The following is a 26,438-nucleotide window of genomic DNA, read 5'->3' on the forward strand; positions in this document are numbered from 1 at the left end:
ACCCTGCTAGTGCCAGCTACTATTTCAAATTGACTGACTATCTAAACACACATACTGGCGTTTAATTGCTGTTGTCAACCCAATGCAAGTGTCAAGGGTTTGAACCTGGGTATACCGGGTGTCACAAGACGGCTAGGCCAGTAAGCAAAAGCATTATATGCTTTTTATCAGCCTTGGGAACTAATATGCAAGTCAAGTTTTTGCGCCACTCTTTTCCCATTGACATAATATCCCAGTCTAACTCCCGGTCGAGAGGGGTTGATTCAAGGGGTTGATTAGAGTTAACTCTAGCTAGCCAGTTCGTCGTTTTTGAGAAATGTAGCAGCGTAAGATTTCTTTTGTCGGTAAGATTGTTACAGAAAATAGAATGGCATTGGACAACAGCACAGTTCTCCTTCTCAGAAGGTGTTGAGGAATGCAAAGTCTGCGACCTTTGTACAACAAGTCCTTTGTGCATGCAAGAGACCCCATAAAACTCTCTCTCTCTCTCTCTCTCTCTCTCTCTATCCTACCTCACTTACCAGTAGCCTCTCAAAGTCACAATTGAGGCATAATATAAAATGTAGATGTGTAAGTGATTTATAAATGAAAATGTGATGTGTACATCTCATTCAACTAACACATAAATACGTAATATGTAAATAAAATACATACAGTACTATTTAAATGAAAATGTTTTAAGTTGATACATAAATACATAATATGTCAATAAAAATGCAGCAATGTGTAAATTAAAATGTGTAAGTGAGGTGTCAAGTAATACATGTGCTGAATGTATGTTTAAGTTCATGTTCAGATTCTGATTCTGACCACATGTAGTCACTTACTTAATGTAGGAACTAGTTAACCCAAATGTTATTGCACTGAAGCAAGTGGTTGCCTAGTCCTACTGCCAATGTTGACAGTCATGGTTTAGCCTAAGTAATCAAAGGAAGTATTACAGGGTACTGGAGACCTGGGCTCGAAACCTGGTAAGTGACAAGAGGGTAGTTCTAAAGCACCTCTGATACATGTCTGTATCTGTGCCATTGCATTCATGCAGGGCTCCCAGACCTGGTTAGAACTCGACGGGATGTCACGGCGAACCTGGGAGATGATGTGGTCTTAACATGCGAGCTCCTGGTACATAAAGATGTGCTCCAAGTCACATGGCAGAAAATAACAACTGAGGAAATCAAGAATATGGCCACCTACACCAAGCGCTTCGGTTCGACAGTCAACTCACCTTTTCAGGGGCACATGGAGTTTAAGAAGACAGGACTACAGGACAGCTCCATCATCATCAGAAATGTGTCAAGAGGCGACGAGTCCTGCTACAGGTGTCTGTTTAACGCCTACCCAGGTGGAGCCATCCCTGGCAACACTTGCCTCAAAGTCCATGGTAAAAATCAGTTTTCACTGTAAATGAGTAGGGTTTACGATGGGTAATGTTACTTTAAGACTCCATCCATCTATTTTACAAAGCTTCATTTAAATGTTTATGATCTGATGCTCTGTGGTGTTTAATAATTGTGATTTGTGACTTATTGTTTTATAGAGCTGCATGATCCCACACTCCACATAACAAAAACAAACAACAGTCAAGCTGCTTTCATGGTGTCCTGCTCTGCCACTGGGCGACCTGCTCCTATAGTAGTCCTGAATGTCACCGAGCATCTCCCTCTGGGGAACTCCATCACGGTCATTGTCCCCCATCCCAATGGAACTGTCACTGTCACCACTGCTGGCACGATGGCAGCGTCCAGTCTATTTGACAAACACACACTGGTCAGCTGTGTGGTGTCGCTGCCCTCTTCTAATGCAACCAAAGAAGTATCCGGAGTTATTCCAACTAGTGATCCAGTTACATTGGCCGGTGAGAAAGGGTTATGATTTATATACAGTAATACATGCATCAATTCAAAGACATAATAATGTTGTCATGCTGATATTGTTTTTGTATATTTTCTACTAGTTAAATCTCCAATTTTGGTTATTGGTAAGTAATATTTGATTTACATGTTATATGTGTATTTATATGTGCTTGTGAATAAAGAAAAATTAAAAATACATATTACCGCATAGAGGCGGGACAGCAAGAAATGTAGAGAAATTTTTAGATAGAAGTGGCTGCAACTTGTAGGGAAAAGGAACGGAGAAAGAAACAAAGGGAGAAGAGGAAGGAGGCAGCTGTTGGATCACTGAAAGGAGGAATGTTTTTTTTTCTTTTTCTTAAGACTAAAATCTAATGTTCTGATCACTTGGAATTTGTTCATTAAACATGCTAATTTTATTAAATAATAATTCAATAAAACTTTGTTCAAAACGTTGCTCATTCTTCTAGTTAAAGTAGCAGACAATTTGTCCATCATTCATTATGCTTTTTGTCCCAATAGTGGCGCATTGCTGGCTACTCTGTTGAAGATGCATCTCTGTGCCATCAGCTCATATGAGGAGAACTGGAGAAGTCCATATGACATTTGGCTCAGCAGTACTGGAGCTAGCTGTGCATGCTCTAAAGCCCAGTGATCCTGTTTGCATTGGCTAATACTGTAGGCCTATAAGGAATCTGTTGAAAGGAGACTTTGCCATGTTGGCATTGCCATGACAATTGTTGGTCACATGAGAATGAATTTGACACATAATTATCAAGGCAATGCAAAAATGGCAAAATCAACTCTCTTTTTTTCAACAGATTCCTCATAGTAGCCCATGTAACATATTATGGGTTTTAAAACACAGCTAGCTCAAGTCCTACTCAGCCAGACATCAGATCCAACTTCTGCTCCCTATACAGAACTCAACCATGAATGTCATTTGGGCCAGACCAGGGCCATGACATATCTAACTGACTCATTAAATGATGATGGCTCATATCCAGCTTGGTACATTACAGCCAATTCTGGGTGGTCGCCTCGGAGGTATCTGTACCAGTCCAGACCAGCAAGACGTGGCCCATATCAGTGCCATAACAACATTGCTATGTGTTGGTGTACCTGTGTATATGTACCTTTTTCATACAGATGAGGACATGTTAACCAATTGATCCCATGGATGACAAGTATTTTCAATCAATTACTGTATATAATTCAAATGTGTTGTATTGTGTTGATGATATAGGCTACGTTTGCACACTTGATGTGAACTTGATGTTCTGGGGGAGGGGCTACTGTCAAAGGCGGCCAATCGTGTGCAGCACATGTTGCAAATCATGTGCAAGCGAATTGTACTATTGGTTAATAATTGGTTTAAATAAAATGAAAGCCGAATATGGAGTCATATCTTCAATTTAACAGCTTACTTTGTGAGGTTAATGGCAAACTGTCTGGAAATGCAGCTTCTTCAAATAGTTTGCCCACTGCTTTGTTTTTGCTACAGCAGGCTAAACATGTTTTATTCCATTGTTGTCAAATGTTTTGGCATAGCCTACCATGCACAAATGCAGTAGGAAACATCGTCATCCAGTGAATGTGTTTGGTCGTAGCATCCAGATTGATCTGAAGATGAATTACCGTAATGTCATGGACATCACGAGACAACTCCTTCTGTCATTGTTGTAATCGGGACAAATAGCCCAAATGCGAGGAGTTCTCATGACTCCATCCCGACCTGGCATTACGTTGCTCTCTCACTATGCCATCACTTCGCGTGGTGTTTCTAAAAGATGCAGAACATGTGTGGAGCAGGGTTCGAGTTATGTGGGAGCCAATGGGAGCTGAGCTCCCATAGAGATGGTCTGAGGCACTCTGAGCTCCCATGAAGGCAGTAAAATCAAAAATCTGTGGGGGTCGCTAATAATACATTACCACAACTATTATTTGATCAAAATGTCAATGTAATGAATATTATTTAATTTATTTTATAAATATTGTAAAATAAACACGTTTTCCAAGAGAACTACGCGCACCATTAATCTCCTGTGAATGACAGTATGCCATTGACTGCCTGCACTTCACCACCAAGACACCATGGGGCGCAGTAGAATATAGTGCAACAGAAAAAGGTTGATTAATCAGCTGTGCGGTAAACCGTTGGAACACACAGTGCACAGCTGATTAATCAATTAAACCAATAGAGTGAGACACCAGTTGCCTTTCAGGAAGTAGTGAGATCGTGCACCTAGCCTATTATTGAGAAGCAAACATTAATTCATTAGCTATACAGGAGTATATTATACAGTAGCTACCATGCCGCCCAAAAAAAGGCCACTGCTGCCGACCGGGTCATCAAGCCTAGAACATTTCGGGTTTTTATCAAAGAAACCTGCTATGACACCTAACGTTAGCCCTGCTGCTACTGTTACTGCTACTACTGCTGCTACTACTGAGGACTCTGCTACCAGGCCTGAACGCGCAACACCCACACACAGTTCAGATGAGGGGCAGAATGAAGAGGTAGGGGAGGCAACGCCACAGAACTGGGGAGAAGATCAGTGGAGATCCTGGAAAAAAAGAAACCCCTGGCTATTTGCAAATGAGGATGGCCTTGGATGCCTTGCCTGTAAAGAGGCAAAGACTCTTTTACTTTCAGAGAAAAAGTGGGGAGTGCATTTGGCGGATGCCTGGATCAATGGGACAGTAAGTAGCCCCGTTCAAAAGCAGTTGCGGAAAAAGATGTATATACACCGCGACAGTCATGCTCATAAACGAGCTGTTGAAATAGCAGAGCTTAAACAAAAGGAAGTGCTTCCTAAGAACGTAGCAGCACTCACTTCCATTATGTACAAGGAGACAGCAAGTTCGTTCAGGGCAGCCTATACTGTGGCTAAAGAAAGGATGCCATATACAAAACTGAATCCAATCATGAAGCTTAATGAGATGAATGGCGCGATAGTCGGCCCTACTCACCGATCTGATCATTCATGTGCACAGATTGTAGAGCACATTGCACAGGAGATGAAAAATAAATTCATTTCTAATGTCAAATCACTTAATTCGAGTATAAGCATAACAATAGATGAAAGCACAATTCATGGACGAGCGTACATGATTATTTATGTCAGATGCGATGTCACTGGAAATGGAGATGTGGACAATGTGTTTTTTGACATAGTTGAACTTGACCAGGGCACAGATGCCGAGTCCCTGTGCAATGCACTGAAAAACAGCCTTCGATCAGCGGGAATGGATGACGAATTTCTTCGGGAAAACCTAATTAGCATAGCCACAGATGGGGCGGCCGTGCTAACAGGGAGAGTGAATGGACTCATAGCTAGACTGAAACGGGACTTCCCTCGGCTGCAGGCAGTTCACTGTCTCGCGCATCGGTTAGAATTAGCGGTGAATGACTCATTGAAGGAGGTGACTGGCTGTAATCATTTAGAGTTTTTCCTCTCAAAACTCTATGCTCTTTACCACCAGTCCTCGAAAAATGCAAGGGAATTACAGGAAGCAGCTGCGGAACTGAACCTGCAGATACTGAAAATAGGGAAAGTGTTTACAATAAGATGGGTGTCCAGCAGTTTCAACACTGTCAAAGCTGTGCTGAAGGATTTTCCAGTGTTAGCACGTCACTTTAAATCAGCTAGTGAAGATGGCTCACGCTCCGGTATGGAGAAGGCCAAGTACACTGGTTTACGTAAGCATCTGACATCCACTGGATTTCTCTCTGATTTAGCAACAATGAAAGACGTGTTACGTGAACTACAAAGTCTCTCCCTGAAACTACAGAAACGCGACACATCCCTGATTGATGCAAGCCGCCACATTCACCAAACGATCGAGGTGCTCTCTGCCATGAAGGACCAGGGAGGGAAAACAGAAATGAAAGTCAAAATGGCCATAACCAGCGGTCAGTTCAAAGAGGTTGCTCTCACCGAAACGCAACGTAAAATAAACAAGTCCCAATTTTACCAGTCAATTATTGATAATCTCACCAAGCGTCTCCCTGACAGTGAGCTGGTAAGCATGTTGAAGCCTCTGGATCAGCACTTCTGGCCAAAAGAGAGGGCAGAACTTGTTCTATTTGGAGAGCGTGAGGTGGGGAAGTTTGCTAAACTTCTCGGAGAGCCTTCGAGTGATGCTGTCAGTGAGTTCAGAGACTGGAAATTACAAGACAAGGAACAGCAGGGTAAAACCTTGAAAAGACTTATAGTGGCGAGCAACACTTTTCTTCCGACCTCTGCAGAGTGTGAGAGGGGCTTTTCTGGATGCAATGACACTGACAGTCAGAACAGGAACCGGCTGCAAGCCAGGAGCCTTACCGCATTGTTGTTCGTGGACTTAAATGGGCCTCCGATCGACAAATTTGACCCTCTCCCGTTCATCCAATCTTGGATAAAGAAAGGACATCGGACGTCAGCATCATGGGTTCCAGGACCGCGACCGCAGCCTACTGAAAACAGACCACTTTGGTCTATCTTGTCTCCGTAAAGGTAAGGTGGCTTTTACTTTTTACTAACCTAGTGTACTAACCTAAACTGTCACTGTACCCAACCCTAACTATATGTTTACATGCCAACTAATTAGCTAATTCATTTCTGTCATTTAGAGCTGAGGGGAGCAACAGAGAGACGGACAACAGGACAGCAACTGAGAGACAGACAACAGGACAGTAACAGAGAGACAACGGGAGAGGAGAGCAATAGAGACAGAACTGAATGCACTGAACCTTTTTTTTTATTCTTTGCATTATTAACACTGTTGTGTTATTGTGTTATTAAAGTGTTTAAGTGTTTTATGGTAAAGCATTATGAGTGGTGTGTGTGTGCAGGGTGCTCGTGAGTTGTATATTTTGGGGAGGGGGGAGGCTTGTGTATGGGGGCGGGGGCGGGGGGTCCTCACACAAAGGACTGACCACCTTAATCCGCTACTGCCTATAGCTAATTAAAACTTGTAAGTCCCATCGCTGTGTGGGCATGATTCGCGCGTGCATGAGAACATTTCGCACTGTTATTTTGGAGACCCCCACAGAGTTCATCTTATAACTTGAACCCTGGTGTGGAGTAATAGTAATAATAAGCATGTTACCTTTTCTGTTGTATATATCAGAAAAGTAATACATACGAATGAAAATACTATTAATTTGATAGGCATTTCAAATGGGGAAGTGCAGGGGTTTTAAATGTTCCCGCCATCAACGCCTTGAGGTTATTTAAGGTCAAGGCCTTGGAACATTCCATCCTTCCAAGTTCATGGGTAAGCGGAAATAAAACTAGGCGCAGCAAACTAACAATTCTTTATTAAATAAATACATCAATTCTTTAAATGTTAGTGTCATATAAATGTAATCTGTTTTTTTTTCCTGCTGATATTTAAATCCTAATATCCTCTTCCTTCGAGCGTCGTCTCCCGCTCTGTCACTACCTTGGTTGCGTCCACCGCAAAGAGCGCGAGACTATTTCATCCCAACGACTGGTCCACAATCTGCATCTGCGCCACAAGAGAGACAGGTCCTCATCGCGACTGTCGCGCTGGTTGTGTTTTCGCTATAAATTGTAGTTCGCTTAACTTCGCTAGCTAAAGTGTATAGTTCGTTTAGGCTTTCCAAAATCTACTTAATTTGCCCAACACTGACGTCCAGACAGGACTAAGAGTCAACGATGGAGCCCGAAGTATCTGTAAGTCATGTTAGCTTTTGCACTGACGTTTTCACTTAGATGCTGTGTGTGATTGTGTTGATGTAGATCTAGTTCGCTTGGTAATAATCATCTATTAACTTGTTAATATTGTGCGTCTTTGACTTTGATTCTGGTTGGTTAGTCTTTTAGCTTGCTTAGTCTGTTTATTCTCTTGGCGCCTAGGCTCGCAGAGCTAGCAATCGGCATCGGCTTAGCTAGCTTTCCATCGGACGCTAACCCTAACCCATTGATTTATTTTATGAATATTGCGCCTTAAAATTCATTTTAAAATGATGCATTCCCCCACAGATCGAGCCCAGTGGTTAGTAGTTTAATGCATTTCAGGTTGTACTATATCAATATGGTTAAAATCAAGGCCACTGTAATATGGGGAGACTTGTATTTGAAGTGCAAAAGGTCATGAAGGTTTCGTTGCTATTGTTTTGAGAACGGGTCACTCGCAGACACAATAAAGTGCACCTTCAAAGAGCAGGTGTGCCAGGGTATCCGCGGTGTCTTGAAACGTATTACAAGTTGATAACTCAATTTTGGGAAAATCAAGACCCTTAATAAGTATTAAAAAGTCTTATCACGATTTTACGAGGTCTTGAGTTTTGTAGGTATTTTTCTGAATTAGACTCTGTCCAAAGAGTTTGAGTCCTAAAAACGTTTAGTAAAAGTTTGTGAATTAATTAGTTTTTATTAAAAAAACAAATGGTGTTGTATGACAGTGGTCTAGTCTAGACAGTGGTCTAGACTAGACCAGTCTAGACTAGACCAGTCTAGTCTAGACAGTGGTCTAGTCTATTGCGAACTAAAACGGTTAAGTTAAAGGTGTCACTGATGTGAACGGTTACAGCTCGAAGTGGCGGTGAGGTCTGGAAAAAATATTGACACGGTCTTTAAAAAGTCTTAGAAAGGTATTGAAATTAACCTCAAGATTCCTGTATATACCCTGTAAGTGAATCATGTATCTATCAGTCATCATAAGAAGAAATCTACTAGAGCCATGGCCATTAGCAGTCACAATGCTAGAAGGAAGAATCTTCTTTTTAATTAAAATGTAAAATGTATTTACAGTGGAGATAATTGATGTGGCCTAATTCTGCTTTTTCAAGTTTACTTGCACACAGACTCAGACCAGCACTCCCTCTCCTGATCCGGTGTATCTGGAGACTGGTAACACCAGTCCCTCTCACCATGCCCGCCACTCCGGCACAGTCATCCCAAATCGCATCTTTGTGGGAGGAATTGACTTCAAGGTGAATTACCTGTTTACTTGCTCACTTGATAACCTATTTGTTTACCGGGGCCAAGTTTAAGCCATGCAACCTCACTTGACCCTTTTGGGGGGATTTAAGGGAGCATCAAAGTATACAAACATAATTAATTCATGAATGTGTGTGTGTGTGTGTGTGTCTGTCTGTCTGTCTGTCTGTCTGTCGGGGTGGGGGTGGGGATGTGCATGTTCCCATTTGTGAGTAGACAAATGAGAACGAGCTGTGGCGTTTCTTTTCCCACCATGGAGATGTATTGGACGTGACGATTGTGACTGACCGTGCTGGGGTGTCAAAGGGGTGAGTTCAGATATACAGTACAGGCCAAAAGTTTGGACACACCTTCTCATTCAATGTGTTTCCTTTATTTTCATGACTATTTACATTGTAGATTCTCACTGAAGGCATCAAAACTATGAATGAACACATGTGGAATGATGTACTTAACAAAAAAAGTGTGAAATAACTCTAAATATGTCTTATATTTTAGATTCCTCAAAGTAGCCACCCTTTGCTTTTTTGTTGTTAATAAAATATATATTTTTTGTTGTTAATAAAATATATAATAATAATATTAAATATATATATATAATAACATATTATTATTAACACATATTATATTAAATATTATTATTATATATTTTATTAACAACAAAAAAGCAAAGGGTGGCTACTTTGAGGAATCTAAAATATAAGACATATTTTTCAGAGTTATTTCACACTTTATTGTTAAATACATAATTCCTATGTGTTCATTCATAGTTTTGATGCCTTCAGTGAGAATCTACAATGTACCAAATAGTCATGAAAATAAAGGAAACGCATTGAATGAGAAGGTATGTCCAAACTTTTGGCCTGTACTGTAGATTTGCAGTGGTTAGATTGCACCTAGACCCGATTTAGCTCAGATTAACCAACCATAATACATATTTACATTACAATAATGAATAAACAACATACAGTAAGTTGAAATGTCATGCACGTACAGAGGATCTTTGCCTTGTTATGTTCTTTCCATCCCATCCCATCCATCCCACAGATACGGTTTTGTCACCTTTGATACTGAAGAGGATGTCCAGAAACTCCTTCGTCGTGTAAGTATAACATTCACTCAAGTTATAGTCACATAGAGCCAACACACTGCATACAATGGATATGGAAATACACTTTCAAAAAACAGAAACAGTAAGGGGATTTACACCCCTACTTCTACTATAGATTAGACGCAGCTGATACACATGTACGTATCTGTCTCCACAGATGAGGTTACACATGTGTACATGTCAGGGCTTGACATTAAGCTTTTTCAGGTACTTGTCCTTTGGACAAGTGAATATATATTTTACTTGTCTGAGAGCTCAAGTTACTTGTCCAAATACAAAGATTTTGAAAAAGCAATATGTGTTAGTGCAAATAACAAATTTGACTACTATTGATTTGATAATTTGATCAATTAAAAACATATATTAATTAAACAATATTTTGTAATTATTAAAAATTGTTATGAAGGGGTAATCAGTGATTTCTTTTAGACTAAGATTGGCCACGTGGTCTGGGGTGGTCTAGCACCGCGGTCTACAGTACACACATATGCCCATGTCGGCATGAGTTCAAATCCGGCCCATGCCCTGCTGACATGCCCTCCCTTCTTCTCCTTACTTTCATGTCTGTCTTCATTATATCTGTCCAATCAAATGAAAAATATGAGTGGGACTGCCCCACTCAGAAAACAATTCTTAAAAAAACAAGAAGATTGGTCACAATAGGCATGAATATTTAAGAATATTTACGATAACTACAAGAGCACCTGATGTAAGAGCCTCAAGGAGAATGAGGCGCGGCATAGCTTGCAAATATTTTTTTTACTATTCAGATCGGAAGGAGGAGTTATTTCTTTGCAGATATTAATACGTATTAATTTCTTTTTTTGTTTTGACTTGTCCGTCAGAGAACTGCAGGAGGAAGTCCACTTGTCCGAACATAAAATATACTTGTCCTGGACAAGTGGACAAGCCGTAATGTCGAGCCCTGCATGTCCTGTTAGTCTACATAATAGCGTTAGTTAATGCTCTCATTAATATGTGCTGGATTCCTTCTCCCCTTGTCCCCACTAACCATCCCCCCTCAGGCTGACAGACTCAACATCAGGAACAAGAAGCTCAGCATTGGCCCAGCCATTCGCAGGCAATACATAGGAGGGCATCGTAAGTATGTGTAGTGATAACTAAAGCAGCTTAATAAAGCACCGTATAGTGGTAGAATGAACGTTGTAACGTACTTACAGTAAATGGACATGTTTAAGTTTTATTAAATATAGCATTCTGTATGTACATACTGTATTAGTATGGTGAATTATCATGTTATGTGGACAGTTAGTGTTATTTTTTCTATTGCACATAGGTTGGTGGTTGAAATCTTGTCTCCCCGCCCCCTCCCCCCTTCTACCCGCTTTACTCAGCCAATAGTTTCTCTGTGTCAAGCCCTACCCCTGGTATGACCATACCTGCTCCCTGTGGCACCACAGGATACCCCTACACGGGTTACCCCTACACTTTCCACAACGGAGTGGCCTATTTCTACTCCTCCGAGATGAGACCTCCTGCTCCTGCACACCACTGGCCTGTGAGTATGTTCCCCACTCAGCCTCAAGTGGGCGCTACTCTACAAACAGAGAGACAACCACAACCGGACTGTGGGGAGACTTGTTATTCCCAACCGGACTCTATGGGAGACTTGTCATGTTTGATATTGGAGTTGCTCCAATCGAGCCTCGAACCTGTGACCTTTGACCTGCCAACACACGTCACCGTCTGCTCAAATACCCGATGTTAACCAGCTACGCTATCGAAAAGCTAGCAATTCGACAGGGGGCATTTGAACTTGAGGAGATGTTTAAATAGAATTTTCAATAAAGTTCTGTCTGTCATTTTCTTTCATTTCAAATAATGTATAGGGATAGGCCTCCCCTGGACTTTGAATATGACTTAAGCTAAGATCTCACCTAGGGCAAATTCATTCATGTCCCAGTCAATGTCTGCAAATTCATTCATGTCCCAGTCAATGTCTGCAAATTCATTCATGTCCCAGTCATTGTCTGCAAATTCATTCATGTCCCAGTCAGTGTCTGGCTCCCCGGTAATGGTGACCCAACCACCTCAACCCATCTACCAACAACCAACCTACCATCACTACCAGGTCAGAGCAGTCTGTTTTGCACCCTCTCACCCCCCATTACAACTAGGTTCACCTATAATAGCATCGTTACCATGAGCAATAACAACAGGCAGTTGTTTATTTGTGGGATATGTTCAATGCTGTTGAGAAAGGTGATATGTGACAGCAGCTGGTGAAACTGGGAACAAGTCGGCAGCCTATTTAATGTTCAGACTTTTATTCTGAAAAATGTAAATACATTTCAGTGTTGTTGAAAATCAACGCTAGTCAACTAACACAGCTTGTTTTCTGAGCCTGCTAACAATGTAAAGTAGTATTATAGTTAACTAGGTAGTAGTCTGGATTACTCACTGAATCCATTGCATTGCAATGTTTTGGCTTGACTAGCGAGTGTGTCACTGATTTTCACAACGTACATTTTTACAGAATAAAAGTCTGAACATTTTGATCGGTTGGCGACTTGTTCCCCGTTTCACCACATGCTGTCACATATTGTGTAACTGCTCCGTACACTGCTTGATAGTGAGCTGCTCTTTTATGCCTTTGCCGTAGGCCCCCGCCCAGTGTATCCCTGGCCATCTGCAATGGAACCATCCCCAGGTAAAAGCAGAGGAGGCCCTGTTTTTGTGTCACCCCCTGGACTTTTAGGGGGGGGGGGGGCAAGGTGCATCCTTTGAAAAGGCAACTCATTGTGATTGTGTGTGTGCTTGTGCATGTGTCAGTCTCCAGCCCCCTCCAGCCCTGTGTTGCCCTGGTACATGCAGCCCTCTGAGCTTGTGTACCAGCCCCTGGAGATGCCCCCTGACGGAGGTTGTGTCCAGCCTGCCGTGCCAGTGCAAGAGACCCCCATCCCAGAGGTATTCTTAAAACCAGTGATCTAGTTCAATCAATCAATGTGATTTTGGTGTGTAATACTTTTTGTAATACTGTAATTATTATTTTTGTTGGTGTGTAATACAGTTTTTTCATAAAGTTATGTATCACCACCACCAGAAGATTCACACAATTTGCATGATACATTATATCACTCATAATCTACGTGTTGTGTCATAGCCGCAGTTCATCGACCACATGGTGCAACCGACCTACCATCAAGTGTATGCGCAAATTCCGGCGGCTATGGCGCCTATCATGCAGCAAGAACCAGTAAAGGTATAAATTAATCTTATAGTATGATACTACACGTATATGATGGATGTTGATAACTGGCCTTTTGGGATGACTTACAGTGAGTTGTGCCGAATCGTAATGCATTGTCTTTTCATGTCCCCCTCAAGGACCAGAAGTTTCATTTTATGAGACAAGGTTTCCCTCACTCCTCTGTCAGCCTGAAGCCCAGGAGTCACCACAGCCCCCACTACACCCATCTGCGTAACGAGTACATGGCTGAGAGCTCTGACTCCTCTCCCACGTCTGCCACTGATCCCCTCAAGTAGAGTTCAACCATGGTTTCAGCCATATTGTTCTTCATGTAATACTTTGTTATTATAGGGTATTTTGGGTAGATCAGTGCCAAAAAAATCTATTTTAAAGTAACACAACAAAATGTAGAAAAAGACCCGGGGGGGGGGGTGATACTTACTGAAGACACTGAGCAATACCTAGGAATTGTGTCCTATAACTGGTTGACTTTTATATGTGGTTTTCATAAAGAATGATCACTGGAAACATAACATTATCTGCATGTTTTTGTAACGAACTGGATTTCGCTGTAGGCACAACTGTTTGTTAACTCTTAATAAGATATACAAATTAAACTATAGGTAGTGAGCAAAACATCAGTGTCAAGTTAGTATAGTATGTGCTATAGACAGCTGACGTTATGAAGAAGTGGGACTAACATTCACTGTAATGGGTTGTTCTGAGATAGTAACTGTTGTGAGACTATGTTGTTCTAGCAATGTGGATCAAAATAAAAAGATGAGAAATGGAAACATACTTGACACATGGTTGTAAATATATCTGATATTTTAATAAGAAAATGAGAATGGATATCCACCAGGGACAAAAAGACAACACAATCAATAGATTGTTTTTTTGTGTTGTTTGAGAAATAGTTCATAATTTGACATGAATATAGAAATTGAATGAGACACACTCTTGCTTTGAAAACCTAAGGCAGTTCTGAATAGCTGTCATTATTATTCACATATAATGAAAACACATTACTCTCTTGAAAATAAATACAGTGAATAATAAGCTATTGTCCTGAATGCTATTGTCATAAAGCATCCCCACTCTATAGTAACAATAAGGAAAGAGACCCTTATACAGTAAGAAATGAAGATGCAGAGACTCCGGTCCAGTGAGTAGACAAGTAGACGCATACAGTGGCAGTATCGGACAGTTTTTGTTCAAGTCAACAACTCACTAATCATGTACATCCACATCTAAACCTGGTGGTGGTTCCATGGTTCTGTATTAGGTACACCTGCATAAGATGTGGCTCTACAAGACCAGAGTCGCTGACCCTGTGAAAACAACTAAGGACTGACAGGAAGCTAAGCTCGGTCGAGGTCTGATAAAGACCAATGGTACACTGTCCATCTCCCACACACATCACAACACTGTCATGTTCTCTGAAAAGCTCAAGCTAAGTAAGGATGGACTATAATTATTGAAAGCAGTCTACTTAAGCTAGCATAGGCGATTTCAGTGCCGTTTCTCTTGGGTCTAATAGGATAAAATAATGGGTGGTTTTGCTTTGTGTGCGTCTAGTGGGGAACAGCATGTGTGAATATGTCATTGTAAGTTTGGCACGGTGTAATAGTCTCAGGCCTCATTCTCTCCTTCCGCTTCATTCTGAACCTCGTCCTCCATTATGGGCACTATCAGGTTATCCTTTGACATCAGGTTGTACTTCATCACAAATCGCGTGAACCGATGACACAGGAACGTCTCGTTCTGGAGAAAGCAAGGGAATTAATTTAGCTTTTATCCATATAAAAAAAAAAGTAGGTCAACGAAACATTTTAACAACAATGATAGTGAACGTATGTAGTCACTGGCAAATCTCAGTGATGGTATATAGAGAGAGAGAGGGTAGATGGTGGAGAGATGGCAGACACGGTTTACCTCGTAATGGTCGAAGATCTGGCGATGGTGGAAGTAGGCGTGGGAGAATATCCTATAGATCCGCCGACAAACAGAACCCAACTTCGCTACAGATGATTCTTTAATACTCACCCTGCAAAAGGAACCAGCCATTTACTGAGAAAATGTCACCATTCACATACTGGAACAGCATTCTGTTTACAGCAACCATCAAATGGAGGTAAACATATCAGTCAATACAGTATGAGAGGTTGAGTATTAGTGAACTAGACGGTGAACAAGTACAGTCAATCAAAACGGATGTCAGAGTGAAGGATGTAAGTGTTCAACGTTAGTGGAAGCATACACACAACTCCTCACCTGCTGGGGAAATACTTGTTGCTGTTGAGGAGGCAGGCAGCGCCGTCCAGAGTGTGTCTGGTGTAGTCGATGGCTGGACACTGTAGGAAACAACATACATTTGAATATCAGTCTGAAATAATGAGTATAACACAGTTAGAAATGTATAACTGGCACATGAATGTTTGGGGGCTAAAGGACTAGGGAAAGGTTGTAAGGACTGAACCACTGATCTGCCTCTAATAAGCAGCCGATATCGGTAGAGAGTGGAACATACCTCTTTGGGGGTCTTGTGGGCAGCACAGAGGAAGATCCACTGCTCTGTTGCAGTCATCTGGGTGCATGTGTCTGGGTGGCATTCTCCCTATGGCGGAGCATTATGTTAGACTTGCAAATTAATTACCACTCAGACAAAAATGGGGCTATCTTCCAAGCGGCCAATCATTTAAGTTAGTGTATACCTGTAATTTCACTGCAAGTCCATTCAGCTCTAAACAGAACTGTCTGAAACAGACAACAAGAGACAACAGTTTGGGCGTTAAAATTGGCTTTCATCGTGAGAAAGAGAGGTCACAGAAGGGTGAACGACATTCCCTATATAGCAAAAACATCGTCACTGGTATTCCTTCTAATGAGTCAAAGACCACAATGAGATTTGACTTTCCCAGTACCAGTGCACATTATGTGTTTTTTGGGAAGTGTTTAATGTCAACCACTACCTGAGGTGTTCATACTTCCAGACCCCTTCGTCCTGACCTTCAGGGGGCTCCAGGATCTTGTCGATGTTTGAGCAGTCTGTCCGGATGTTCTGCTGGATGTACTGAGAAGAACAAGAGCTACATAGGCAGACATACACAAAATACCACAATAGCATTGGAATTCAACGTCAGAAACTTCCGTGGCAGAATGAAAACTTGTGCTAACTGTAGAGCTATTAAGCAAAAAACTAAGGGATAGTTTAACATTTCATTTTTTCTATTTACCCAGAGTATTTACCGCATCGATACCATGTTTATGTCTGCGTGCAGTTTGAAGGTAGTTACGGAGCCATTGCTAAATGCATAATGAATGGAAGTCTTCAGGAACAACTAGCTAGCTCCTCTCAAAAGCAGGAAAATGGACCTTCTAACCACACCCAAGCTTGGTGGTTGGCTCTGCAAAAACCTTCAAACTGCATGCAGACACATAAAACTAATGTTGCTCTCAATGTGATTTACTGAGAAACAAACAGACCACCTTTTGATCCCACTGGTATGTCCGTTATATATATGCCATTTAGCTGACGCTTTTATCCAAAGTGACTTACATGGCAGTGAGTGCATTCATCTTTTAGTATATATGGTCCCAGCGGGAATCGAACCTACAATCTAGTGTCATGCTCTACCAACTGAGCCACAGAGGACTCAGTTCTTCAGGTCCTATCTTGATACTTGTTTGTATGTCTCAGTTAATCACAGTGGGAGCCTAACAGTGTTGCAGACATTACTAATATTCAAGTGAATTTGATTAATCTCTGTTTTTGCCATTTCTTCCAGTGGCAGTGTGTGTCATTGCTTTATTCTGTGCCAGTGCAATGGCAGTGTTGGCAGCGTGGCAGCTAAAGAAGAGAGGTGTTAAGAGCAGGTAATGCTTTCTCAGAAAGCAAAGCATTACCTTGATTGTAAAACCAAGTGATTGTAATCACCACTTTTGATGTTGTTACAATTATGTTAGGATGTACAGTGATGACTATGAGATGACTTTACCAGTTGATCTCTATTTCCTATCCAGAGAAACCTCAAAGCTGGGTGACCCTGAAGTCTCAGCACCGACTCCAAAAAAGACGCCACTAATGGAAATGTAAGGCACTCACTCATCCTGTAGCAGATGGCTGGTTATGAGTCATGATCTCTCATTCTTTCTGACAAGTATACTGTATGTCAATTCTTTCAGTGTCATACCAAGCTCCAGTGATTTGATTTGATTTTTTATTTTACAGTTTGTAATTAAACTGAGCTTACAGAGCTGACAGGGCCTATAAAAAGAAGAGTTGAAAATAGATAACTAAGTGTAATTATTTTTTCCAGGCAAAGCACCCCAGGCACAGCAGGCAGACAAAGGAAGCTTCCAAAGTGAGTCTGTCCTCATTCTGTCATTAACAGATTACTGCTTTATCTGCTATCGAAGGATTGTTTATTCACAAAAAGTAGTATAGATAAAACTATTACGTATATTTTTTTCATGTCACTGGTATACTCATCCATTCAAACCATACTTTTATACATACTTTTACTACCTACTACACTTTAAAGTGTGTCTCATAATCACTTTCTCTCTCACCCATCCTTCCTGTCAATCTCTTTCTACTGTGCCTATCCTGATAAAGCAGAAATGCCCTACAAACATATTTAGAAAAAAAAAAGATAATCAGTTAAATGTTGTAAAATGAACATAGAGTCAGTGGGCAATCTTAAGAACCCTACTGCTGTTACACTGTTAAAGATAGATTTATTGATTGTAACTCAATTATAACATTTCTTTCAGTGTCAAACCTAGCTCCAGTGATAAAAGACCAGATGACCCGTCCATTAAAAGGTGAGATCAAATCATTGATATTAGAATATAAATGTGAAGTTAGAGGTCTTCAGAGGCTTTATTCATGTTTTGGGTTAACATTAGACTATCCTTGTAGTTTATATTAGATGATTTCTTGTAGACAAAACGTAATAAAGTGTATGAATGCTATGTGATTTTCCACAACATTTGCTGCAGTGTGACCAATAACACAATGGAATTTGATATTCTTCAAAGTATTTTAATGCCTCCAGTTGTTGCTGGAAATTGCACATTTCCACAAACAATCTAACACACAAATATGAACATTATTTTGTTTCTGTTTTTGGTCTCTCAGAAAACTTCAATGGTAGAAGAGCTGAATAACGGATGGCAGAGTCACACAGACTGATCCATAGTCGCAATTGCCCAAGTGTTTTCAGAGCTGATCTTGAATTATATTTGGTTGTTCTTGTGTTTCTTTGTACATTATAATTGTGCTTGCAAAGCAACACACAACTGTTATTCTGCAGTTATTCTGCAATACTTTATTGTATTATTCTTTTCCCCACTTGCTCCTACTTCCACACCTTTTAAGGTCCAAGATCCATTTAAAGGAACACCAACCTGCATTCTTAACATGCACTATAGTCCAAATTAAGAAAAAAAATATTCATCTACCGATTACGCTTGATTGATAATCACTTAAATGTGATCAAATTAACACAGTCAATACGCATTTAAAGAAAAAAGTTTTATAGATTAGTGAGAGAAAGAATAAAAACAAAACGTGTTGCTCATGACAGGCTACAAATATGTAACAAATGTCCTTTATGTTCTTATTCCTGTTGTAAAGCACTTTGAGCTGCATTTCTTGTATGAAAGGTGCTATATAAAGCTTTACTTACTTACTTACTTACTTACTATAGCTCTAATGGAACAGGAGATGTTTGCTCAAAGTTCAGAATATCAGTTGTTACTATGTAAATGTATGTATGTGCCTTGTTCTATCCTGTTCTCTTTTTTTCTTTTTCTTATTTCCTTTATGCACGTCCTGCATTGTGAATGTATGGCTTTGTTGTTATTGTAGCCTATATTATGATTTTGCTCTTACTGCTTAGAAGAAACCAAAAACGTAACATTAAAAAAGGGGAGATGACCACTAGAGGTCGCTGTAATGTCATTTCGGAGAGAGGTGTATGTGGAGAATCTTTTGAAGGATTCCCAGCGCACAGTCAATAGAGCGCTCAGCCCACGATGTTGCATAGTACATTTCTTACGGCATTCATATAGAGGCACACACATCACACCCGGTTTATACAACTGTTTAGGAACATGGAGTTGATAGTCAGATCAGAGTTGCAGTTTATGTTTTGGATTGTAGACTTACTGAGGATATAATTAATTAAATGATTTACAAAACGACATCCAATGCACAACAGGTAAGTTTCCTTTTTACCACAAGATATTCGTCGAACAAGACGTTGTTATGAAAACCCGATATAACATTATTCTCTAATGGTTGAAGAAGCAATTAGACAAGCAATCAAGTTATTCATGTTTTACTTGTGAAATGAAATCCAATATGCAACAATGCAACATTAATTTATACTGTATACAACAACATACATTAAAGCAGGTATGAAGTGTTTTTGTAATATCAAAAAATAAAATACTAACTAAGATTATGATTAATTACTCCATAATACATTTATGAAAGTATGAATTTTACCTCAAGCAACTTATAATGTATTATTCATGTTTTTGCTGACATGATATTTTGTAAACAAATGATACACAGTGTCTTGAAATCATGTTTTGAAAAAGTAATGCTACACTTATGTGTGTTGTTCAGTTGCTTTGTTATTGGTTGAAATAAAACTACTGTATTGAAGAATGTTGCATCTTGATTGAGCTGCTGTGGATGTATTTTTAAAATCTAGACAGTTCAGAGGGCAGCCTTATTGTATTGCCTTCATAGCTAAAACTGGTCAAGTCACAGCAAATGTCACTAGCATATGCACAAGAGGCTGTTCAAATTATCAGATTTAACTTAAATGTATCTAATTCGACATGAACATTATTGCAAGAAGAGCCCTGCCCTCAGTTACTGTACCTACCTTCATATTCACTGAAACATTTTCTTTATAACGACCTGTCCTAGCGGGTGCAGTGCGCAGCTGCTGACAATAGAAAGTCAAAAGTTAGGGAGCGTATCATTATTATTAGGCCTATATAATAGTGAGACCCTGGGGGAAGAGCAAGGACTATGGGGATATTTCTATATTTTAGGTGTATTTTGGGTGTGGAAGCTTAGCAGCAGGTGTCACGCTCTCTGCTCATCTTTCTTTTATCTTGTCTTTTATCACTTTTAATTTCACTTTCACTTTGCATGTGCACCTGTTGATTGGACAATTTCAGTAGGAGGAGCAACCCGCCTTTTTTCAAACCTTGCACCTTGCATTATTCAAACCTTGCATATGCTATACATCTCAGATGCCATGTCTCCTGCACAATATTACCTGTTAATTCTGCTGGCACTCTTTCAAAGAGGTAAGCTCATTCAGTTTTTATTCACAATGTACTGTACCCTGCTAGTGCCAGCTACTATTTCAAATTGACTGACTATCTAAACACACATACTGGCGTTTAATTGCTGTTGTCAACCCAATGCAAGTGTCAAGGGTTTGAACCTGGGTATACCGGGTCTCACAAGACGGCTAGGCCAGTAAGCAAAAGCATTATATGCTTTTTATCATATTATGCATTAGCCTTGGGAGCTAATATGCAAGTCAAGTTTTTTTGCGCCACTCTTTTCCCATTGACATAACATCCCAGTCTAACTGTAAAACGTACTGTGAGTATTACATTATACAGCTTTGTTGAATACAGTATTGTAATTGGTCGAGAGGGGTTGATTATTTTTCTATAAACGCAGTAATACTATTACTAAGTAAGTACGTAAGGCTATTACTAATAGCCTCTTCTCCGTTCCAAATCCACCCAACATTGAAACAGCTCAAAGTCCACATGACTGTCAAGTGTCAAAGTTACCGAGTCAACTCTAGCGAGACAGTTCGTCGTTTTGGAGAAATGTAGCAGCGTAAGATTTATTTTGTCGGTAATATTGTTACAGAAAATAGAATGGAATTGGACAACAGCACAGTTCTCCTTCTCAGAAGGTGTTGAGGAATGCAAAGTCTGCGACCTATGTGTCCAACAAGTCCTTTGCGCATGCAAGAGACCCCCATACCATGATGAATAAAACTAGCACATTTTCTCATCTCTCTCTCTCTCTCTCTCTGTCTCTCCCCCTCTCTCTCTCTCTCTCTCTCTCTCTCTCTCTCTCTCTCTCTCTCTCTCTCTCTCTCTCTCTCTCTCTCTCTCTCTCTCTCTGTCTCTCTTTCTCTCTCTGTCTCTCTCTCTCTCTCTCTCTGTCTCTCTCTCTTTCTCTCTGTCTGTCTCTCTGTCTCTCTCTCTCTCTCTCTCCTTCCTCACTTACCAGTAGTAGCCTCTCAAAATCACAATTGAGGCACAATATGAAATGTAAATGTGTAAGTGATTTATAAATGAAAATGTATAATACGTAAATACGTAATATGTAAATAAAATACATAGGCTACAGTCATATTTAAATTAAAATGTTTTACGTAATTTTTCAGTTTTTGGTTGAAGAAGTCATGGATATTTGAATGTTGATACCCTCCAAATCACCAATCAACTTATGAGAAAACTAGGCTCAAAGTCTTCACAGTTTTTTCACAGAGGTAATGGGTGGGAACAATAGCTGGTTAACTCCACCCCAACCACTCCCTCAAAACAACCACTCCCCTATTACACCACCTGTCATTATCTACCTGTCATCTGTCAATTGGGTTGTCAGCTAACCCTCAGGAAACAAACTTGCAGGGCTGACATGTTTAAATTGCTAAATAATAATAATAATAATAATAATAATAATAATTCAAGATTCATGATTTGTGTGCCAAAAGTGTATTACATCCCATTACAAGTACAAGAGAGTAAATTAGGCAAGATACAATTGAGCAATACGATAATAGAATGGTAAAAACTAATAATGTCCGTGCGTATGCATTTATCATTATAGTCCATAAAGCATCTAGTGGGACTTCAGTGTAGTTCCTTCCCATCCCATCTGGGCATCAAAGCTGTAATAAAAAAAGAAGGCAGTACATTTAAAATGATTGCCCTCTGTTACCAACATACCACTTTTACGAAATACTACTATGTTCATAAAATAGAATTGCTTATACAATGACAATGACAAATACCTGAAGTGCTGGTGACTCACATCAAGGTGTCATCTCTCACCTCTCACCTTGTCGTTCTGTAACACAAATTTCAGGTCAGAGGTGTGGACACACAGATTTCAATGTATGACACATCATTTTAAATCTTATAATCTACCCTTTCATAATCTGGAAAAAACAGAAAAATGATTTTCCAGATTTGCAGACTTTTTAACCAGACCCTGTCACAAATGTAAGTGAGGTGACAAGTAATAAATGTGCTGAATTTATGTTTAAGTTCATGTAGTATTTCACATAAATACATAAATACTTTTCAAAGTATTTCACTTTCAACCAGGTATCTGATTCTGACCACATGTAGTCACTTACTTAATGTAGGAACTAGTTAACCCAAATGTTGCACTGAAGCAAGTGTTTGCCTAGTGGTGATTTTAGGATTAACTGTACCCTTGTCTAAATGTAAGGGGTATCCTATGAGGGCAGTGCTAGGGGTGGTGGAAAATGTCCCTTATTTTCAAATCCCAATGTTGACAGTTATGGTTTAGCCTAAGTAATCAAAGGAAGTATTACAGGGTACTGGAGACCTGGGCTCGAAACTTGGTCAGTGACAAGAGGGTAGTTCTAAAGCACCTCTGATACATGTCTGTATCTGTGCCATTGCATTCATGCAGGGCTCCCAGACCTGGTTAGAACTCGACGGGATGTCACGGCGAACCTGGGAGATGATGTGGTCTTAACATGCGAGCTCCTGGTACATAAAGATGTGCTCCAAGTCACATGGCAGAAAATAACAACTGAGGAAATCAAGAATATGGCCACCTACACCAAGCGCTTCGGTTCGACAGTCAACTCACCTTTTCAGGGGCACATGGAGTTTAAGAAGACAGGACTACAGGACAGCTCCATCATCATCAGAAATGTGTCAAGAGGCGACGAGTCCTGCTACAGGTGTCTGTTTAACGCCTACCCAGGTGGAGCCATCCCTGGCAACACTTGCCTCAAAGTCCATGGTAAAAATCAGTTTTCACTGTAAATGAGTAGGGTTTACGATGGGTAATGTTACTTTAAGACTCCATCCATCTATTTTACAAAGCTTCATTTAAATGTTTATGATCTGATGCTCTGTGGTGTTTAATAATTGTGATTTGTGACTTATTGTTTTATAGAGCTGCATGATCCCACACTCCACATAACAAAAACAAACAACAGTCAAGCTGCTTTCATGGTGTCCTGCTCTGCCACTGGGCGACCTGCTCCTATAGTAGTCCTGAATGTCACCGAGCATCTCCCTCTGGGGAACTCCATCACGGTCATTGTCCCCCATCCCAATGGAACTGTCACTGTCACCACTGCTGGCACGATGGCAGCGTCCAGTCTATTTGACAAACACACACTGGTCAGCTGTGTGGTGTCGCTGCCCTCTTCTAATGCAACCAAAGAAGTATCCGGAGTTATTCCAACTAGTGATCCAGTTACATTGGCCGGTGAGAAAGGGTTATGATTTATATACAGTAATACATGCATCAATTCAAAGACATAATAATGTTGTCATGCTGATATTGTTTTTGTATATTTTCTACTAGTTAAATCTCCAATTTTGGTTATTGGTAAGTAATATTTGATTTACATGTTATATGTGTATTTATATGTGCTTGTGAATAAAGAAAAATTAAAAATACATATTACCGCATAGAGGCGGGACAGCAAGAAATGTAGAGAAATTTTTAGATAGAAGTGGCTGCAACTTGTAGGGAAAAGGAACGGAGAAAGAAACAAAGGGAGAAGAGGAAGGAGGCAGCTGTTGGATCACTGAAAGGAGGAATGTTTTTTTTTCTTTTTCTTAAGACTAAAATCTAATGTTCTGATCACTTGGAATTTGTTCATTAAACATGCTAATTTTATTAAATAATAATTCAATAAAACTTTGTTCAAAACGTTGCTCATTCTTCTAGTTAAAGTAGCAGACAATTTGTCCATCATTCATTATGCTTTTTGTCCCAATAGTGGCGCATTGCTGGCTACTCTGTTGAAGATGCATCTCTGTGCCATCAGCTCATATGAGGAGAACTGGAGAAGTCCATATGACATTTGGCTCAGCAGTACTGGAGCTAGCTGTGCATGCTCTAAAGCCCAGTGATCCTGTTTGCATTGGCTAATACTGTAGGCCTATAAGGAATCTGTTGAAAGGAGACTTTGCCATGTTGGCATTGCCATGACAATTGTTGGTCACATGAGAATGAATTTGACACATAATTATCAAGGCAATGCAAAAATGGCAAAATCAACTCTCTTTTTTTCAACAGATTCCTCATAGTAGCCCATGTAACATATTATGGGTTTTAAAACACAGCTAGCTCAAGTCCTACTCAGCCAGACATCAGATCCAACTTCTGCTCCCTATACAGAACTCAACCATGAATGTCATTTGGGCCAGACCAGGGCCATGACATATCTAACTGACTCATTAAATGATGATGGCTCATATCCAGCTTGGTACATTACAGCCACTTCTGGGTGGTCGCCTCGGAGGTATCTGTACCAGTCCAGACCAGCAAGACGTGGCCCATATCAGTGCCATAACAACATTGCTATGTGTTGGTGTACCTGTGTATATGTACCTTTTTCATACAGATGAGGACATGTTAACCAATTGATCCCATGGATGACAAGTATTTTCAATCAATTACTGTATATAATTCAAATGTGTTGTATTGTGTTGATGATATAGGCTACGTTTGCACACTTGATGTGAACTTGATGTTCTGGGGGAGGGGCTACTGTCAAAGGCGGCCAATCGTGTGCAGCACATGTTGCAAATCATGTGCAAGCGAATTGTACTATTGGTTAATAATTGGTTTAAATAAAATGAAAGCCGAATATGGAGTCATATCTTCAATTTAACAGCTTACTTTGTGAGGTTAATGGCAAACTGTCTGGAAATGCAGCTTCTTCAAATAGTTTGCCCACTGCTTTGTTTTTGCTACAGCAGGCTAAACATGTTTTATTCCATTGTTGTCAAATGTTTTGGCATAGCCTACCATGCACAAATGCAGTAGGAAACATCGTCATCCAGTGAATGTGTTTGGTCGTAGCATCCAGATTGATCTGAAGATGAATTACCGTAATGTCATGGACATCACGAGACAACTCCTTCTGTCATTGTTGTAATCGGGACAAATAGCCCAAATGCGAGGAGTTCTCATGACTCCATCCCGACCTGGCATTACGTTGCTCTCTCACTATGCCATCACTTCGCGTGGTGTTTCTAAAAGATGCAGAACATGTGTGGAGTAATAGTAATAATAAGCATGTTACCTTTTCTGTTGTATATATCAGAAAAGTAATACATACGAATGAAAATACTATTAATTTGATAGGCATTTCAAATGGGGAAGTGCAGGGGTTTTAAATGTTCCCGCCATCAACGCCTTGAGGTTATTTAAGGTCAAGGCCTTGGAACATTCCATCCTTCCAAGTTCATGGGTAAGCGGAAATAAAACTAGGCGCAGCAAACTAACAATTCTTTATTAAATAAATACATCAATTCTTTAAATGTTAGTGTCATATAAATGTAATCTGTTTTTTTTTTCCTGCTGATATTTAAATCCTAATATCCTCTTCCTTCGAGCGTCGTCTCCCGCTCTGTCACTACCTTGGTTGCGTCCACCGCAAAGAGCGCGAGACTATTTCATCCCAACGACTGGTCCACAATCTGCATCTGCGCCACAAGAGAGACAGGTCCTCATCGCGACTGCCGCGCTGCTTGTGTTTTCGCTATAAATTGTAGTTCGCTTAACTTCGCTAGCTAAATTGTATAGTTCGTTTAGGCTTTCCAAAATCTACTTAATTTGCCCAACACTGACGTCCAGACAGGACTAAGAGTCAACGATGGAGACCGAAGTATCTGTAAGTCATGTTAGCTTTTGCACTGACGTTTTCACTTAGATGCTGTGTGTGATTGTGTTGATGTAGATCTAGTTCGCTTGGTAATAATCATCTATTAACTTGTTAATATTGTGCGTCTTTGACTTTGATTCTGGTTGGTTAGTCTTTTAGCTTGCTTAGTCTGTTTCTTCTCTTGGCGCCTAGGCTCGCAGAGCTAGCAATCGGCATCGGCTTAGCTAGCTTTCCATCGGACGCTAACCCTAACCCATTGATTTATTTTATGAATATTGCGCCTTAAAATTCATTTTAAAATGATGCATTCCCCCACAGATCGAGCCCAGTGGTTAGTAGTTTAATGCATTTCAGGTT

At 40.3% G+C, this 26,438-nt stretch overlaps 1 protein-coding gene across 1 annotated transcript; it reads right to left on the reverse strand.

The window, feature by feature from the left end:
* Positions 1-14,760: 14,760 nt before the first annotated feature.
* Positions 14,761-20,039, reverse strand: LOC308158265 (MOB-like protein phocein; the record flags this gene model as incomplete). Its single annotated transcript, XM_080531859.1, has 7 exons — positions 14,761-14,892; positions 15,064-15,175; positions 15,403-15,482; positions 15,659-15,745; positions 15,843-15,885; positions 16,101-16,201; positions 20,034-20,039. The coding sequence occupies 7 exons, from the start codon at positions 20,037-20,039 to the stop codon at positions 14,761-14,763; spliced, it is 561 nt and encodes a 186-aa protein (XP_080387985.1).
* Positions 20,040-26,438: the final 6,399 nt, after the last annotated feature.

The sequence above is a fragment of the Nansenia antarctica genome, assembly GCF_963989245.1.
Source record: "Nansenia antarctica genome assembly, chromosome: 5".
NCBI lineage: Eukaryota > Metazoa > Chordata > Actinopteri > Argentiniformes > Microstomatidae > Nansenia > Nansenia antarctica.